This window comes from Coffea arabica, chromosome 10c (genome assembly GCF_036785885.1).
Source record: "Coffea arabica cultivar ET-39 chromosome 10c, Coffea Arabica ET-39 HiFi, whole genome shotgun sequence".
NCBI classification, from domain to species: domain Eukaryota; kingdom Viridiplantae; phylum Streptophyta; class Magnoliopsida; order Gentianales; family Rubiaceae; genus Coffea; species Coffea arabica.
In genome coordinates, this window is record NC_092329.1 from 11,533,543 (window position 1) to 11,547,343 (window position 13,801).

Consider the following 13,801-nt stretch of genomic DNA (forward strand, 5'->3'; position numbering starts at 1 on the left):
CGGCCGCGCCACTTTTCTTTCCTTTGCCCGCCACTCATCTCGACCGCTGCTGTCCGCCACCGCCTCGCGAGCGTCGCTCGCCCGTCGGCACAGGACCAGTCGCAGCCGCACGCCGTCGCGTGCCGCCGCGAGCTCTCTTCCTTCCTCTCTCCACTACCCACTGCAGCGCGCAAGGCCGCTGTTCTCCACCAGCATCGCGCGCAGCCCAGCCCCTTTTCGGAAGCAGGTCCGCCGCCGCCAGGCCCTTCCGCGCGCTTCACCGCCCGCTCTGCTCCAACGTCAACGCCGCTGCTCTGCCCGCCACCTGGAGTGGCACCAGTGGAGGTATTTAAACCTTGCCCCAATTTTCCCAATTTGATTGGTGCTATCTAGGTTCGTTAGCAGAGGGTATTTTGGCCGTGTGTGGTTTTCGCCAGTGGTACTGGTTAGATTGCTTTTGCTCGGAATTGCTGATTCCTGTGAGTTAGGTATAATTGTGTACGGAACTGGCCAATTGGAGCCGGTTATTGGAATTTTGGGTGAATTTCTGTGGGGCACTGGGTACTTTTAATTTGCTGGTGGTTGGATATCTATTTGACGAGCTATTTGTTTTGCTGTCGTCCACCTTTGCTCCTTGCTCATTGTGTGGGCAAATCTATAGTTGGGTCTTATGATTGTGGAGTTTATAATTGTGTGGACTACAATTGCTGATTTTGGTTTGAGACATTACCTGGCCAACTGGAGCCGTCTGTGGGGTCTTTAAATGCTGTTATTGGTATGTTTCCTCTGGAACCTGTTAACTCGAGTTGGTCGGTTATTTATTCAACTGCCGAGGACTTGTGACTGGGTTGCTTGGCGTAGTTTCTGAACGGATACTGCTGGGTTGCATTTGCTGGGCCTTTGGTTTGTTGGCATTTCTTTATTTGTTGTTGGCATTGGCGAGTTGCTATATCTGTTGGGACTTTTGTTGGTTTAGCTGATTACTCCAAATCATGGTGAGGCCAAAATCATCCTCTAGGTCTAGGACCCCTCGTTCTCAGCCAGCTCCACAAGCCTCCATCCCTGTGAATACACCTACCAACCTACCCCACTCTTCTAATGTGCGAACCCGTTTGGGTAGGGGTAGGGGTGCTCAGGTAGATACCCCAGCTCACTTTGGAGGACACTTGACCTTCACTAGACCTGCGGATCAGCAGAGGTATGCCAAAGTCTGTGAGCGGCGTATCATACCTTCTAAAACTAGTTGCAAGTTAACCATGATGGGCCTAGGCATACGAGAGGAGGTAGAGCAGATGTTCACTGCCATCGGGTGGCGCCCATATCTCGATATCTTCTGCCCCGCATTTGTCGAGCTAACTCGGGAGTTTTATGCTACCTTCGAGTTTGATTTGCCCTCGAGGTTCACCCTCGCGACACCTAATGTCGTTCGCTTCCGTCTGATGGGTCGGGAATTTAATTTTTCGATTACCGAATTTAATTTGGCATTCGGGTTCATTACTCGTGAGTATGCTGAGACGAGGGAGTATAGTGAGAGTGCCTGTGACTACGTAGAGCCATTCCTCTCCCGCTACCATGACGTATGGGAGGAAATGTCCGTCGATGGGGAGCGCTACGATCCTTCCCGGTCTAGGAGTTCCTTTCTTAAGGACCCTAGTGCCCGCTATGTTCAGCGATTCCTAGCCTACAGCTACTCTGGGAGGAAGGACAGCTCCGGTATACTCTCTCGCCCCGAGTTTTTCTTCCTCTGGAGTATGAAGAACAACATCAAGGTCAATTTGGGGTGTTGGTTGGCGGCGCAGTTCAAGACGGTTCTGACCAAGAAAAACAAACCTCTGATCCTTGGATCTTTTATCACTCATTTGGCGACCGAGCTAGGGGTTCTTGACTTGGAGGACCATGACCTGCATTTGGCATTCGAGATGGAGCTCTTGGATGTGGATTGCTTAGAGAGGATGGGAGTCGTCGAGCGCTTGCCCGATGGTTCCTACCAGTTTACCCCTCCGGGACCACCTCGAGCTCCGGGTGCACGCCCTACGCCCCGACCAGAACCCTCTTCCTTTCATGAGTCGGCCGAGGACACTGCTGGGCCGTCATCTTCTGCACCACCTCCACGCCGTGGGACTTCTGAATGGCAGCAACTCCGGGAGCAGGTTCAGGATTTGCAGGCCCGAATGACCAACGTCGACGCCAATGTCGCAGGCATAGCACAGAATTTGGCGCAGTTTCTGATGCATACGGGCTTTGCACCTCCGTTTCCACCTCGCCCTCCGTTTTGACCCGGTTTCAGGGAAGTTTGGTCCTTTTCCCTCTCACTTTTGCTTTCTATTTGTCACATTGGGGACAATGTGTCCTATAGGTGTGGGGGGGGAATGGGTCTAAAGTGGTGCTAGTGTTTTCCGTTTTTAGTAGTTTTTAGTTCTTAGTACTTTTTAGTTTTCGGTTTTAGTTCTTAGTTTTAATCCTATGTGACTATTTAAAAAAAAAAACAAAAAAAAAAAAAACATTTTTGGTTTATTGACTCTAGTTCTACTTTTGCCAATTTCTTTTTAAATATAATGTATCGGGTTAGTGTGGTTGGATTCGAGATGTCTCCTTGGTGAATATCGGACTGCTTAATTCTTTTGATTTCTTTGTTAGCTTTTCTAGGCATTGGGAATGACTGTTGGCATTTTAATGTGAACTGGTCCAATATTGACTCCAGTTCTCTATGTTTGGCAATAATGAGGCGAGCTGCTCCTATTTTTGATTCTTAGTGTTGATATTATGTGCTGTTGGCTTTGCTTGGCTGTGAATAATCTGGACTGTACTCCGCTATGAGTTACTACTGAGTAACCGGGGTTCGGCACCTAAAAGTGTCGTTTCTCGCGTCAAAAGGTGGTACTTTATATGAGTAGGTGGTTGTATAGCGGTAGGAGCTGAGTAACCGGGCTCCTTCATCTAAAAATGTTGGAGTTCGCGTCAAAAGGCTCCGGCGGCTAGAGACTAAGTCTTCTTGGGGTCAAATGTTATTATGTTTACTAAAAAAAAAAAAAAAAAAAAAAAAAAAAAAAAAAAAAAAAAAAAGAGAAAACAGAGAATAAATGATAGGGAAGCTTGCTGGTTTATGGACTTGATATGGGGACTTGTGTGAATATTTGGACCATTAGCTGATAAATGCTGAGTGTCATTCCTTTTCCTTAGTTTAGTTAATTCAGAAATTAAAGGAGTCTGGGGTTTAGAGACTAACTGGGGGGGATGCTTCTCGGATTTTAACTACTAGTGCCCGATATATGATTTTCTCTTGAATACCTTGGCAATTTGGTAGATTGGGCAATGACCACTATCAGTTTTTGGGTCTGTCTACTTTTCTTATGCTTGAGGACAAGCATGGTTTAGGTGTGGGGGGAATTGATAGGTCGCAATTTATTCATTTATTTTATTATTAATTCCTCCTATTACCTGACTTGATGTGGGTTTATTTGCTGGATTCTACTCATTTTTAGTATTTTGCAATTATTTCAGGGAGTAGAACGAAAATACGATAACAAGTGCCAGGTTTGACAGAAAAGATGTCCAAGCCACAGAGCTTATTCCAGGGATATTTTTGGCAAAGAGGAGATGATGCCCATTTTGGTAATTTCCGCAGGAAAGGACGGACGGAGGGATTCTTCCTCCTGCTGGTGAGCCGCCGCAATAAGAAAGGAGAAAAGGATCAGAATGAAGGGGGGGTTTTTGGATGTTTTAGTTTCGGGGTCTGTAGCTTAGTTTTTGGATTTTTTTGTTGACTTTTCTTTGAGCTTTTGCTCTTGACTTGTCTTACGTATGGCAGCATAGGGCCATTCTTAGTTTTTTTTGGACTTTTCCCTTGACTTAGACTCTCCTTGTTAGTTTTCTTTTGGCTATGCTCCACGCATGTCAGGAGCAGAAAGTTTGACTTTTCCTCCGTGTACCGCTGGAGTGATTTTGCTACACGAATGCTTGGAACACTAAATAGATTCACTTGCTGCGGGAGACTTTCAATTGCATTCTTACTGTTCGACGTATTGCAACTTCCAAAATTCCAACGGACAATGGCCGCTGTTCCCTTTTCGATTTCCCGCGGGCTTAGTTCATCCAATATGAGCTAATCCCCTCGTTTTAGTCAAGAAACGACGGATGCTGTGGGTCACCTGAAAATTGTGAGATCGATTTAATTTAATCTTTCCCGTTTATTTATTGGTATTCGTGTATTCCCTGATTACTATGCTTATGGTTATTTAATTAGTTGATTGTCTTGGATCCGGATAATTAATTGATTTGGTAATCTATTGTCAGTTGGGGTATTAAATCCGTAATTGTTTAATTACCTCAAAATAGTGACAACTGGCACGATTAGATTCGTGTCAGGGGGATACACGGGCTAATCTAAAATAACCCTGGTAGTGCGTTATTTGGTTAGAATAGGGCTCCTCTAATACGTAAGGCAGTTGGGGAATTAAATTCTATGGGCGTACCTAGGATTATTTCTCAATTAGAGCAGTGATTAACGGGCGTACCTTGATCACCGACACAGTAAGGAGGGGTTGACTGCCATCGCTTGTTTGGTAGTTATAACCTATTTATTGGTAGATAATTGGGATTGCCTTTGCTTCAATGATCAATTAGGTGAACCATTGCTGAAGTTATTTCTTGGCTAGATCTTTAGTTAATATTTCCTTGATTGTAGTGGATTGCCATTTGACTTTGAATTGCCTACTTTATTTTATTTTTAATTGTTTCCTTATTTTAATTAATTTAGGCCTTTAATTATTGTTATCCTGAGTTCAGTAGATTGTGGTTTAATTTCTAGTTAATTATTCATTTTTACTTTCTCATTTGAATTTACTTAATTATAGTCGTTCCTACAAAATCACCCCCTGTGTTACTTTGGATTTCTTAAGAAACAAATATACCCAGTCTCTGTGGATACGACCCTACTTGCCCTGTCTACAAATTCCTAATCATTTGTGAAAAGGAGTAACCATTCCATTCGGGTATATCGGATCAAGCAAACTCTTCGGGAACAGGGTGAATCAAGTAACCCATTGCACACCTAGAGTCCCTGCTCCAGTACTTGGAATTGGGGTCATTTTAACTGGCAATTAGGTTTAATTTTATTATTGCACAGTCTGACGACCTGTCAGGGAGTGTCAAGAGAATATAAGTATTCTTCCCGCTCTTATCCAAGCCACGCCTTACCACTATCCCATTGGCTTTTTACCCTGGAGTCACTGCCCAACCGAACCATCAGCTCTAATACCACTTGTTAGGCTCTGAGAGAGTTAAACTCGGAGAGAATTTAACCATGAGCTAGAATGGGAACCACAACCATGGATTTGACACCACATCCAACCCAAAACCTTAAGGCATTGGATCTATGAATCATTTCCATTTATATGTTCTTTATTCTATTCATCTCTTTCCGATGTGGGATATTGATTCACACTTGATATCCCAACAAACGTAGAGGAAATGTGGGGGAGATATAGGGAAAACGAGACTGGCTGTTAGCATTGACTGGCTGCTGTTTTTGTCATCTTTTGGGTCTGCGTCAATCATATTGACTTGCATTAAGAAAAAGGAAAATGTTAATGACACTTCACTTGTATTAATCGCACACTCACCATTTATTTACTATATAGTCTAATAAATCAAAATCATATGATAAAAATGACTGTAAAAATATGATTAATAAAAAGGAAACTGCAACTAATATTTCTTCAAAAAAAAAAAAGATTTAGTGTTCAAGGATATATGTAAGTATAGGAGATAATTTGTGTTTCAGATCACATGATTTTTTTTTTAATTTTAGCGTATGTCCCCAAAGAAACACTTTTTATTTAGATGAGTTAATTTCATTTTCTACTTAATATCCGAAATTAACTAATACTTTGGTCCTAAACTATCAATTGCAGTATTATGCTAATTTCTCAGGTGAAAAGACAATATACAGCCTTGCTAATTTGTGTCTTCAGTGAAATTATATTAATATAAAAACAAAAAGCAAAATTTGCAATTAAATGTGTAGACACCAATTTTTTAATTTTTAATTTATTTTTGTTTTTATTTCTTAATATTTTGTTAAAATATTTATTTGCCTATATATACTAATATGAATTTTTCTTATTTTGAAAAAAAAAAGAAAGAAAAATTCTAACAATTTTTATCAACCCCACACACACCTTAATCATTTTTTTTTCAACAAATGGCTCCAGTTAAAGTGGTGTATTTTGCTTATTTGTCTTATACTTCAGCAAGACCAACCAAATTATACTAATATCCACTTACATTGCTAGGAACAAAAAGTTTTAGTTACTACAGTACAGCAATTGATTGCTCTGGGGAAAATGCTAGTAAAGAATAGTACAAGATCGCAAAATATTGCAATTGAGTCTCTTAATAATTAACAGTAATGCACCCTAAACTAGCACAAATTCTCATCCCAAAAATCAGAAAATATAGAATACCAATTGCTTAAATGCATAAAATTCAGGCACTGCGGCGTTGGAGTCGAACAGGGAGACCATTGACAGGAGTAGGAGATGCCAGGTTTATGATCTTCTCATCAGGAATTAGCCTCTCCATCTTGAATCTTGTCACCACATTATACATGAACACTAGGATCTCCAGCCGTGCATATTCTTTTCCAGGACACATCTTAGGTCCTCCTCCAAAGGGAATGAAAGTGAATGGTGCTGGTCCACTTCCTTCAAATCTTGAAGGATCAAATACGTCTGGATTTGCAAAGTGTTTGGCATTTCGATGTGTCGAATACACACTCCAAAATGTCTGCAAAAGATTTTCAGGTCAAGAAAATTGATTAGTAAAGTTAGTATTAATAAGTAAATAAATGTGCATCAAAATTCTCTCAAAGATTACAATAACGAAATCTATGATTTGATTTTCGAGTCCTCCCTTCTCCTCCTCCGTTTCTGTTTTAAGTTTCACAATCTCTTTCACACCAAAATAACAATCTTTTTTTTTTTTTTTTGGTTCAATCAAGGTAATCATATCGTACCTTCCACCCTTTTGGAATGGTGAAACCAGCATAGTCAAAATCTGATTTTGCCTCTCTAAAGGATCCTTGAGCTGGCGGAGTTAGCCTTAATGATTCACGTCCTACATTCCAAGAGTAGGTCATCTTCTGGATATCCTCCCAACTCAAGAGGTCCTCTGGACCTTTGGACTCTGCAATCTCCATGATTTCTGTAACAAGCACAAATTCACTTCGTTTGAGTTGTCTATTTTTTAGTCTATACTGTCGGCCAAGAGTGAAGAAATTTCCACGCCAATGTGCAAAATGACAAATTTCTTGTTTTCTTGTTAAAGGAAAGCTTTCGCGAGGAAATCACCATCAAAGAATGTTAATCATCACTTAACAGAGAACATTAGTCACGAACTACCACAGTCAAACGAAAAACATTAAACAAGGGCTGCTTAACTAGCTATAGACGTAAAAACCTTGGTACTGCACGATTAATTTACCTTGGTAAACCTTCTCATAGATGTGTGGAAGCTCCGAGAGATATTTCAGCACAAAGGTGACCGCGCAACTTGTTGTGTCAAAGCTGGCAACCAAAAGACCAACGATGTTATTGCAGATCTCCATTTCGTTCATTAACTTGCCATCTTCATCCTTGACAAGAATCATGCGAGATAACAGGTCTCTTCCTGCAGAGGACTCGTCTTCCACTAGCTCTTTCTTCCTATTTGTAACGATCTTTAGCAGCTCTTCACGTACTTTGTTCCCTCCTTTAATAGCACCGTTGTAAGCTGTTCCGGGAAAGTCAAGTGGGATGGAGAATAACCCGTTCATCACGCGGGCAAATGGATCAGCCAATCTCTTAACGTGCTCAGGATCTTCAATGTTCAAGAACAATCTGCATGCCAGTGCAAAAGTGTACTTCTTGGCTAGATGGTAAACCTTGACTTCTTCGAAAGGAGCCCATTCGGCATCCAGATGTTTACGGGCCATGGCGTCCATGACCGGGATGTACTTCTTTAGAGCTTCAGGTTTGAGGATTTCATGCAAAAAGCTGTGCTGAAGGGCACCTACTTCTTTCAATGGTGCGTCCACATAAGAGGGGAAGAGCAAAGCTTTCCTCATTGATCGTGGCAACCATGAAGTAACAGCCTTGTCTTCGTTGGAGAACAAGAATTTGTTCCCAGCAGGGCCGCAGAATACGGAAACTTTCTCCCCCATGAAGGAGGTTTTAAAAACTTGGGACGAGTATTTGCTCATTCTCTCCTCGATAAATTTCCGAGGGCCTCCGCGGGCAAAGTCTACATTTTCCCCAAGAACTGGCCATCCTATATTCCCTGGAGGCAGTTTGCTTTTGTTGAACTTTGGTTTTCTTGTCAACAAGTAAAGATAAAGAGGAACCAACAGGGCTAAAATGGTGTAAAGGGAATACAGCAAAAAGTCCTCCATTTTTGTTCTCAAGACTTGCTAAGAAGGATGGAGGAGTTTACGACTAGAGTAAGTAGACCTGTACTAGCCAAAAGTTCGATGATTTGTGAGTTAAAACGCTGGTAAGGAGTTTATATATAGAGGGCAGAGTTGCTTGGGGGACTCAGTCTAACTTTTCTTTGGTAAGACTTTCAAATGAAGAAGATGTCAAATGAGGAAAAGAGAAGAAGAAGTCATCCCTAAACGCCGTTTGATTGAATTAATGGGGAATGGACGGTAATAAAGGATTTTGTTGCTTGTAGAGGGAAAAATCTTGGGTATCATTGGATTTCGGGCTTTTAAGGCTAATCAAGACAATGAATGAATCTTACGTTTACATTTAGATTTGATCAACCTCTATCACAAATTCTGATTTAGGAAAAAAGATTTTTATATTCATGTGAATTCCATATGAAGGAAACTATTATGGGTTTTTCTTCCATTACATATACCACTAAAAATGAGCTAAAATTTCTTATCGCAAATATATTTTTTTCTGATGGCAATTAGATCAGAGTGTACCGTGTCATTTGCACTAAAACATTTAATTAACCACTAGTTTGCTTGGCTCTCGCGCGACGCGCGAGCTAGGGTGCTCGGATTCAATTTTTTGAGTCTGTTTTTGGATAATATTTACATATATTTATACTGATTCACGAAGGATATTTACATGAAGTCGTATTGGAAGGCTATCAAAAGTTACAAGTCTCATTTGGCCTCAAAAAAGGGGTGTCATAAGGTAGTATATTTATAGGGCTACCCTAATCTGCAAGGGAAGAACAAAAACTCCACCGCACCGCCCACCGCACCGCTAAGTGTTGGAATCGGAACCTGAACCATGTGATAATACAATAGGTGTCTGAATGACTTCGATGGAACCAAAAGAGCCTAAAGTCAAGTCGACTTCTGCTAAGCGAGATCCAAGGGTACAATAGTCATAAAAAATTCACCAAGAAATTGCAGCCACAAATGTGTGCAACGGTAGCAACCGATGAACATAAAAATATCTGTGAAATGACGAAAGAATCCACACAGTAAAGATGTTAATGAGGGAACAAAATCACTGTTCGTCCAACCCATTCACACACTTATATTTTTAGGATACGATGTAAATAAACTTTAAAATGGTAGGAGTTTTTTTTAATTATTTTTTATTAGATCTAAGAGTTTTTTTTTTTTTTTTTTCAAATCTGTACATCAGATTTGACAATTTTTCAATCATTTCATCAGATTTGAACATCGACCTTGAATTTGAACTAGTTGGATAATAAATATGATAGTATTGATGCAGGTAAATATTCATCAAGGTACTCATGATTTATCTGATCTATTAGAATTTTACTTTGTAACCTTTGCTATTTTCTAAATCAGTTAAATCTAATGATTTTTTTTTCCAAATTAATTGTATCTATAGAATGTTAGTATTTTCTCCCACTAAGATAAATTTCATAAAATAAAATCTTATCTTTCACAATAAGAAAATGTAAGTAAACTCTGAATCGAACACAAAGAAAATGCCTTCCAGATTCATGGGGCCCCTCCGCCACTTTCAGGTCCGTCTACCAAATTGGAATTCCATCCATCTGCCACTTTCTTCCTTTAACGACTTTGAAGATAGGGAGCATCATTAATGTCTTTGAACGATTTACAAATCTAATGGTGCAATTCATCGCTGCTTTGTCTATTTATTTGTTTATTGAATAAGTGACAGCCCTCCACTATTTTAAAAAAACAAAGAAAAGAAAGCTGCATTAATTGTAAACTTCTGAGTTGTCTCCAATATATTTTTCATTCTACTAATTCATCCATCCTACAGGAAATGGGATAGGGACGGATGGCTGTCCCTGAACGGTTCACGGCCATGATTGCCTATATATATTTATATATATATATATTAATTTTATATATACTGATAGTGTATATACTTTCACTCTTAAATATATGTCACTTAATTTCAATTTAAATTTGAATATCATTCTTTGTATATGTAGCATGTATTCAATGATAAACTCTAAATATACTAGTGTGCAAGGCACACACTAATTAGTGTGCGAGGCACATGCTATTGTAAGTGCAGTTAATAAGAAAATTATTTGTAAAATTTTTTTATTATATTTGTTGAAATCATTTTGAGTTCATTAGATTGTGGCTTTGACAAGTAATTTATTATGGGTGTTATGATGAGTAGAAAATGGTTTTCAGCAATTGGTAGCAGTTATCGTCCAAATTAATTGTGGATTTACAAAAGATGTAGCGGTAGTTATCATCTTAATGGTGATTGTGAAAGATTGTCTGACCTTATCATGAAGGGCAAGTTTGATCTTATCATGAAGGAGTAAATTTGGTCAAATAAAATATGACAATAAAAGTTCACACCAAACTAAACCCTTGCTCTTGCTTTGTTATAATAGAGATATATGTGTATACGTATATATATATATATATATATATATATATATATATATATATATATAAACTTCATATCACTTCATATACATTTTGAGTGTGTTTGGTTATAAGATTATTTAAAATAATTACTGTAACACTTTTTTATGACATGATGTATGTGAGATAAAAAAAATGATTAGAAAGATGAAAAATTGATTGAAAACGTATTTATGATACAAGCAAAATAATATTTAAAGAAATGGCTATCCAAACACACCCAATTATTTTTAATATCATGTGTAAGACTCACAAAAATTTGTTCTATATTTACTTTATGCTCAAAGTGAGTTACAACTTGAAGAAAAATTGAGTGTACATCCTCTGGGATTGGATAAAACAGGCACAAACCATTGACCCCAAATTCGATCATATAAAGTACTACCTTGTAATTTTTTTTTTGTCACAACGGTAGAATTCCTATAATCTAATCTAGGGGGAGGGGGATGGGGACTCGATGTGAGTAGAGTCTCTATCGAAGATGGTCCTGAAAGAGCGGACCTACGCTTACGACAGTGTATTCTTACGTCCATTATATCCTAAAAACATTAAAAATATTTTACTCTTACATAAACCTTAAGACTCCTTTTTCTTTTCTTAATGTGGATGTCTACTCTTTATAAATTATGATGTACTTGTCGGTTTAGTCTCGTTAAATAAAGAGAGAAAAATACTAAAATAATAAGTCTTTGATTACAAATTAGAATTAAAAAAAATAAACACACTGGCTGATTGGAATTGCTATAAGCCTGTAAGTTATATTGTCTTCGTCAGAACGTCACTATTATCCAAAGTTGCAATTTTTTTTTTATTTCCCATTGTACTAAAATATTTTTTGATAAAAGCTTACGAGTCGTAATGTACGTATTAGTTCATGAAAATATGTAGAAATACTTCATAATCAATAACGAGCGAAGTGGTGTACATAATGGAACGGCAATCTAGATTGCAACCTACAAGTTTTCGATGGGTATCTTACTCATTCTGATTAAAAGAAGCTGCTTGGTTCAAATTGTACAATCACTTGACTATCGGTATAACAGGATGGTCAATGATAATGGATTTTAATAAAAACCAATAATGTGTTTGTTAACGTAGAATGAATTTTACAATTTATTAATTTTCTTTTTTCTTTTCTTTTTTTCCATCCGTTGAAACCAGTACAAATGGTGGCATTTTGTTTTCTTATTTTTATATTTAAGGAGAATAAGATGGGTATTTTTCACTTGGGATCCTCGGTGACATGTTTTCTATACCAACTCAATACCACCTATAGTATTGCGCCAAGTGTCTTGTTATTATTTACATTTGTGTTAAACCAAATCAAGTTGAATTATTAGAAAATTAAAGTGTAAATAAGAACAAGACACTTGTCGCAATACTATAGGTGGCATTGAATTGGCATAGAAAACATGTCACCGAGGATCCCAAGTGGGTATTTTTACCTTTAGGGAGAGTAAAATGAGTGATAAAGAGGATTTCCTAACAAGAAGTGGTTAATCAGAAAATTCATGGAAAAGTCCTATCATTCCCACTGATTTATTGCCATTGGCCCTAAGCAAATATTATGTATAGGTATAATTAAATTGAAAACTCAAAGTAGGAGTTGAAACCATTTAACAAACACCCCCTAAGAAGTAACTTTCAAGTGAACAAAATAATTATGGAGTGGCGCACTAACTGACAAGCAAATTTATAGGAAAGAAATTGCTTTTCCTCCTTTTCTTTTTTTTTTTTAATAAAATATCATAATTTCATTAAAATCTACACTAGTAGCAGAAATTATATTATTAAACATACATAGATATCAAAGAATAGATCTGAAGAAATAATACTACAGATCTGAAGAACAATAAAATTACATTACAAAGTTTCAAATTTAAAAAATGAGACAAAATAATTGTGATTTCACGGACATATGTGCATGCTTCTAATCGCCGGATCTGTTAATTAACTATTTCAAATCCCGATATTATGGTGAGATCTGCTAAATAAATTCAAGAAATTTTAGATCTGATAATCAAAATTTTAAAAAACTCGGATCTCATAAAAGAAAAGTAAAAAAATTATCAAAAACTCTTACGAGAAATCCCTAGAAGAGAATAAAACTCTCACTAAAAAATTTATAAGAAAAAACTCTCACTAGACAAACCTAAGGAGAGAAGAAACTCTCACTAGAAAATTTCAGAAGAGATTTTATTCGCCAAAATAAAAAGAAACTATATATAGAGAGGGTTTCTCCCATGGAAAGAGATCAGATTTTAGTTAGAGAGTTTTTCTAAAAAGAAGGAAGAGAGAAGCAAGAGAGCTGTTTTTCCTCCTTTTTCTTCTGGCTCTATTTACATTTGTAAACTAGATCTTCATGGTTGAGGAGGTTCGATCATGATAAGAGGTTGACATTTAAAATAAATTATATATATAGTGTACACACATATGCATATCATTGTAAGAGACTGGACTAAGTGACGATTTTAGATTAAAAGTTATAAGAATTGCATGAGGCTCCGTTTTTCCATTTTGATCCCTTGTCTTCGAGATCATGGCCCATTAGGTCCCTAATGTGACATTACCTATGAATTTAGTCCCTCGTATATGAAAAAGATAGGACCTTCAAAGAAAATTGAAAAACTTAACAAGATATGTGTACCATTAAATGATCTTTTTGGTCCTTAATCTTTATCTTTACAGTTCTGTCTAATTTGATTCCTTATATATTACCGTCTCTTAATTTGAATTATCATCTTTATAAGAAAAATCACTGTAGGACTTTTAATGAGAAATTAAATAACCCTATAGAGCCAATCCTGAACACAGCAAAGGGCATAGGAAAAAAAAAACTCACAAGACCAGTCACATAAATTTTGTTGATTCCCTCTCCCAACGTACCGAAATCCTAATTAGAGTCCTTAAGTTATAAATTGCTGGTAAATT

The 13,801-nt window shown here is 37.8% G+C and overlaps 1 protein-coding gene across 1 annotated transcript; it reads right to left on the reverse strand.

Moving 5' to 3' along the window:
• Positions 1 to 6,244: 6,244 nt before the first annotated feature.
• On the reverse strand, positions 6,245 to 8,493 carry LOC113713248 (beta-amyrin 6-beta-monooxygenase-like). Its single transcript, XM_072068267.1, has 3 exons — positions 7,462 to 8,493; positions 6,995 to 7,182; positions 6,245 to 6,765 (listed from the first exon to the last, which is right to left on the reverse strand). Exons 1-3 carry the CDS (start codon positions 8,405 to 8,407, stop codon positions 6,466 to 6,468), a joined length of 1,434 nt encoding a protein of 477 aa, XP_071924368.1. The 5' UTR covers positions 8,408 to 8,493; the 3' UTR covers positions 6,245 to 6,465.
• Between the last annotated feature and the right edge of the window lie 5,308 nt (positions 8,494 to 13,801).

What these genes read in the sequence shown, in the direction of transcription:
- LOC113713248 (XM_072068267.1), bottom strand. Translation starts at nt 8,407, where the DNA reads ATGGAGGACTTTTTGCTGTATTCCCTTTACACCATTTTAGCCCTGTTG. An exon ending in CTATGAGAAGGTTTACCAAG is followed by an intron (nt 7,183 to 7,461) that starts GTAAATTAATCG and finishes TGCTTGTTACAG; the next exon opens with AAATCATGGAGATTGCAGAG. An exon ending in CCATTCCAAAAGGGTGGAAG is followed by an intron (nt 6,766 to 6,994) that starts GTACGATATGAT and finishes AATCTTTTGCAG; the next exon opens with ACATTTTGGAGTGTGTATTC.